Source organism: Mustelus asterias, chromosome 14 (genome assembly GCF_964213995.1).
Source record: "Mustelus asterias chromosome 14, sMusAst1.hap1.1, whole genome shotgun sequence".
NCBI lineage: Eukaryota > Metazoa > Chordata > Chondrichthyes > Carcharhiniformes > Triakidae > Mustelus > Mustelus asterias.
Window position 1 is genome coordinate 63,857,098 of NC_135814.1, and position 6,000 is coordinate 63,863,097.

General features: G+C 37.8%; 1 protein-coding gene across 4 annotated transcripts in view; it reads right to left on the minus strand.

Moving 5' to 3' along the window:
- nckap1 (NCK-associated protein 1) overlaps positions 1–5,761 on the minus strand; it is a 189,439-nt gene extending 183,678 nt beyond the window's left edge. For 3 of the 4 annotated variants that reach the window (XM_078228531.1, XM_078228534.1, XM_078228533.1), the window contains exon 1: positions 5,452–5,747. In XM_078228531.1, the coding sequence (XP_078084657.1) occupies positions 5,452–5,577 (126 nt within the window). In that variant the 5' untranslated portion in view covers positions 5,578–5,747. Of the gene's footprint in view, positions 1–5,451 lie in introns of all 4 variants that reach the window. The other variant, XM_078228532.1, reaches the window with a different exon arrangement.
- Positions 5,762–6,000: the final 239 nt, after the last annotated feature.

A 6,000-nucleotide genomic window follows, 5' to 3' on the forward strand; every position in this document is an offset into this window, starting at 1 on the left:
AACATACACTCATTGCTAAGCCAGCAACATGTGTGCTGCCTTGGCCACATTCATCAGATGGATGTCTGCCGTATGCTAAAAGAACATGCGAGATGAACTGGCCATTGAATCAGGACCTAAAATAGCACCCACTCTCCCGCTACAAAGACCGTAAGAACTAGGAGCAGAAGTAGGCAATTTAACCCGATGAGCCTGCTCCACCATTTAATACGATCATGGCTGATTTCATCTTGGCCTCAACTCCATCTGAGACATCTGTAAGCAAGATATAAAGGTGGCAGAGAATGACACTGACAAGTGGAAAACAGTCATGAACTCTGGAGGCCAGCTGCTTGGAAAGGCACTGGCAAGAACAAAAAGTTCAGCTGGCCAAGAAGAGGCCCAAAGAAAATAGAGACTAGTGAATCACGCACCTTCTCCGTTCACTATCGCCCACTGTTGCAAATGCAGCAGAGACTGTCATGCCAGAGTTGGGCTTCTGAGCCATACTAGACTATGCTTAACACAGCTGATCATGATGCAAACAATCGTCTTATGATGTGCAGGGGTGCCACAGGTTGTACCACCAGATTCGAGAGCACAAGACGCTGGCTTAACATTCAGGAAACAAAAGACAAAGGCAAAGAAAAGATGATGCCCCAAGTGCCTGGCCTCAACAGGACTGTAGTAAGACGAGCCAATGCTTCAAGTGAGGAAGGGCAAATCGCCAGAGAGCTCAGAACAAATTAACCCACCACTAAAATGTTGAAATTTTAGTGTTACTTTGAAATTTGTACAATGATATTGCCAATTCCTGAATCAGACTTTATCAGAGGCATAACACAATATAATAGAGTATATACACAAGATGAGCAAAGCTGGTAAATACAAATTATCTAAAATAAAAATCACAAGTTGAATTGCAAACAAATCACCACTGTTCTAATACTAATTGCCACTGCACTATCAACTTTGATGTCAATATAAATTGGCATGCCATATGTACCTTCATGAAATTGGTCACATATAATCATGACAGAGTTCAATCCACTGACATTTGGCCATACCAGACCAATCAAGCAGAGAGACCAAGCACCAAATGTAATACGTCAACTCAGTACAAAGCCACTGTATCCACTTAGTTATATAGACAATTTTAAGGACATAAATTAAACTATCGTAACCTGATATTATTTAATCACAAATGAATATAGAGTTATGTCAATTCTTCTATTGCATTTAAAGTAATGACTGCATATTAAATTAGAATTGGCAAACTGCAACCAAAAGTGAGTGAGACCACACTGGAATTAATGTGCCACTCTAGTGACACTTCACATTAAATTGTTGAGTGACTTCCCAACAGAATTAAACCTTTCCGAATCTTCTTTCAATGTGGACGCATCTTCCGACCTCCCAATTTAAAAACCACAAGCAATGTATTGTCAAAGTGGTAGAGAGAAAGTTGAACTTTCGATATTAAATATTTACAGCCCTCCGATCATGCATCACCCCAATGGTTTCAAACTTTTTCAGGAGCCTCCTGAAAATTGTTCTACTCTTTGGGACTTCTCGTCCGAACTTATAAAACAATGTGAACACCCACTAAAATAATGTTCAAGTCAACAAACTTCATACACAAATAATTTACCAGTTAAGTCAACAAATACAAAATTCAGATTTAGATCTGGGTCAGATTTTTGGAAACTCTTGGGATCTCCTGGTGTTCTGCCTAGCATCTGTGGACCTCAATTTGAAAACCCAAGCATTACCAGTAAATTATTTTCTCAAGTCCCTCAAGACCAAAATCCAATTAACAAACCAAAAAGTTCACAGTTGTTTCCAAGCACAGTTAAGAAAATATTTGGCTTAAGCAACAAATATAAATATCAAGGTTTACAACTTTAGACCCTCTTTATCTAGAAATACTAAATAATTACTAGATCTTAAATACTGTTAGTTTAAAAATTAATTTTTAATTCTATTAACTCAATGAAACCAATATCTCAGTTCAATATTGGAACATATCCCAAGAGCAGTCATGGCATCCGTATTGTTTACAGCAGTTATCAATTCTTTATCTAGAAAAATGTTTAGAACCACACCTACTTCCAGGGCCCAAGTTTCTCAGCAGTAATTTCAAATACAAAATTCTTGTGTAAGTCATGTATTCATAAATAATGTACTCAATAGAAGTTTCTTGACAATTCATTTAAACAAATGTGAAAGTGTTATGATGCACATTATTTTCAGTTTTGAAGAATAATACATGCACTAAACATTTTCACCATTTTGACCTTGAAAAGTTGCAAATTCTTCTAACTGCCATACCTCACCAGGCTTCAGAATTTGTTTTTTCAAAAATCCAATTTTGCACAATTGCAGGAAAATCAATATTGAAAACCTAGTTTAAAACAGTCAAAATATTTGGAAAAAGCAGGGTATTTTAGCTGCTCACATCTTTAAATGCTGAAAACTAAATTGTAATTTTATGTTCTAGGTAAAATGGCACTGTTGCAGTGGTAACTGCCAATTGTATTGCAAAGGAGGTAAATTAATATTCCAGTGGTGGTTACCCAAGATCATAGTTCATTAGCACTTGCTCTTGAACTTTCTGATTTGTTTTCTTCAACTACAGAAACTCAGTACATCATTACTGAGTATACTACATTCGGAACAGAATTATGTCCTGTTTAAGAATAAAGGTTATGCTTTCATTAAGCCATTAAATTATGCAATTAATGTATTCTTTATTCAAATGCCTCAAAGATCTTGCATATTATGTTTACATATTATGACAAATGCCTCAAAGATCTTAAATATTATGTTTGAAGAATTGTGCAAACAGGTGCATTTCCACAGCCTTTTGTTGAGACATATGCATAGCTTTGTGAAGGATACAAGGACAACTGTATCACCTGTCCTCATCTGCTGCTAAAACCCCCTCCTTCATAAATTTGTTTCTTCTAGATTCAGCTATTCTAACGCTCACTTCACATCGTCCATAAACTTGAGTCCATCTAAAACTCCCACCATGTCTTATTCACCCATCATCCAAGCTCGCTGGTCTGCCTGGGATGGCAAAGCAAAATTTAAAATTCTCACCTTTGTTTTCAAATGCCTTCCATGGCGCATCTCCTCTCCATCTCTAACCTCCTCCAGCCCTACAACGCTCAAATTTATTGTGACCTCCTGCACATCCCTAATTTTCATTGCTCCACTACAGATATATTTAACATATAATACTACAAGACTACTGATGTATTTAAACATCTGCTACAAAGCTAAGTTGTTTAGTTACAGTACATATAGAAATCTTGAGGTATTTTTGAACCAATTCAGATGACAATTACAACAGATCCTGTGTACACTCAACTTTTACTCCAATGAAGCCAAATCGAAGCAGAGTAATTCAAAAGCATTCAGCAATAAAAGATTCAAAACCGCAATTTCTTCAAGATAACACGAAACAGAACTGTCAAAAACTATTTCAGACAATCCAATTACTTCAGTGGTTTTCCAGTTCCAATACCTCCCCATGCAACAAAAATGTTTAATTATCATTGCTAATATAGTATATATTTTTGTTCCAACAACTTTATTGGGCGTTTGACAACTTAATACAGAACTGGTTTAGTTTCAGGAATGCTAAAAGAAAATAAGGCAGAACGATGCAAAGGTTGGAGAAACAATTAAAATTTAGACAACACATTTCTAATATTTGTCAATAAAGATATCATCACTATTTCTTGAGTATGTTAAATACAGCCAAGAGATACAAAACGAGAGATTATCTACTTTTGACAAAGAACTGGGGAGCTAAAAAATGTTCTGCGTAGTAATTTTAGAAAACTTACAATGTCTTCATGGAACATAACTAAATAGCACGGAAAACAAGGTAGCTGAAATTGACAAAATAAACTAGATTGCATACTGTTAAGTGACAAATCTGAGTGTTAGACCTGATTAGAGCATATGAGGATAGGACTCAAATTATTTAGTTCAAGAGTAATTGCATTACTAGGAAAACATGAAATTATTGAATTGAGCGAAAACATAAAACACATCACCAGTTTGACGAAAACATGACTAGATTAGAATTTCACATGGAAACATAGGGGAAGGAAATCAAGATTAGGTGCACAATATCTCACCTTAATTCTTATTCTAGATTTATTTTGTTTATTAAAATATACAATGTTTGTCCAAATTCCTGCAAAAGTTGGAATTGATATGCTTTAATAAGTTCCGCTTTGCAAAACAGCAAACATATTAAGAAAAACAAAGTCGTTTTAAAATGCTACAATGTTAGTTACTGTAACTGCCAACACACCTTTTCCAACTGATGAATAAAATTAAAGTTGTAGAATCAGGTCAATTCAACAGAAATACCCAAGTGACAAGACTTAGTTTGCAGGTTGAATGGGTTAATTTATTACATGTAAACCATGACACTACCGTATAGATATTTATTGAGCCACAAAACATTTTTCAAGACACAGTACTGTAACCATACTTTATTCCCCCAAAGATCCATCAAACCAGTCACATCCCACTAGTAAAACATTACACCATTCTCATCCAGTGGATCATTGCCCCACGCAGGTGTAAACAAACGATTTTTTATTTTAATAAGCTTATATATTTTACATAAAGCAGTCGTTTAATAATGTTGTGTAATTTTGTACAACTTCCTCTATGAAACACAATCAGAAGCCACACATATCCGGCCAAAAAAAACACTTGTGGTTTATCCCACGGTTCACTGATTTGGTTTGATGTGACTTACTTCAACCACACTTAAAAAGACACTCGATTTAAAATTAATTCTTATCTCAAAATATTAAAATACAACAGCTAAACAGAATGAAAGTGTCTTCCTGAACGGTCTGTAACTACAACTGCATATTTATAAACATGTCCTTTATGGGGGAGGACGACGACAAAAAAATAAGGATCTAAACAATTTCTGACGGCCACATATTTGCTGCAGTCTCGGATTAGACCATTGATACCAGATACTCCAATATTATTCAATTTAAACGAAAATATTCAAACAAAATGTCAACATTTGTACAGAAGAAGTGTATGAATGCAACAGGCAACAGATATCGCTAGAGACGAAGACTAACTCTTCTACATTACTGGGCTGCAAAAAAAAATAGAAGATAAATAAGATGTTATTTCATAATTCGTTGGCAAAAAAAAAATTCAGCCGGATTTCAAACTCGAAGTGATTTTCCCAACTGGTTATTATGGAGCAGGCAGGCGCCTGACTGAAAGGAGTACAGGCCAGACATGGAACATGTCTATATTGTGGATGTGTGGTGTGCATTTATCTCCAGGATAAATGTGGGTGAAAACGCCACAAATCATGAGGTGGGGGGAGTGAAGCCCGCCTCCTATCCATGCCTCCTTCCCCTTTCTCAGTGTCTCGGGCAGCTCCAGTGCATTCGGCCAGGAAGCACCTACCTTTTTGATGTTATAAATTCGAGTCAGCATACCAATCCCCCTGTCGTTCAGGATTGTCAGCTTCTCGGCGATCTTCTGCTGGCTCGACATCACGGCCCTGGACATGGTGCCAACGCTGTTTTGCATCGATTTCGACGAAGAAAAGGGCTCGGCGGTGCTGGCCGCGGCTGTTTTAAAGGGGCGAAACCTCCATCACACACAAGGCGCCTCCCTTCTCTCCTTCTCTCTCTCCCTCAGCTCCTTCTCTAGGTGGTGGCCCTCTCCCAGACCGAGGCTGCTTCCTCCTGGTCCCCGCCACGCTCACGTGACCACCTCGGCCACGGCCCTGCAGCCTGTGCTCACCAGCGGCCCCCCACGGGCTGGCTGACTCACCCAGCTCCAAAGAGCTGCTGCCTCTTGCTCCTTTTCGCTTCCCCGCAAGCTGGCAAAAGCCAGACATTGTCAAATTATTTCATTTTATTTTTTACAATGCCGTTTGAGGAGAGAGACATCACTCAGAGAAGGAGCTGAGGGAGGACTGCTGGAGATTCCACCCTCTTAATGGCTTAA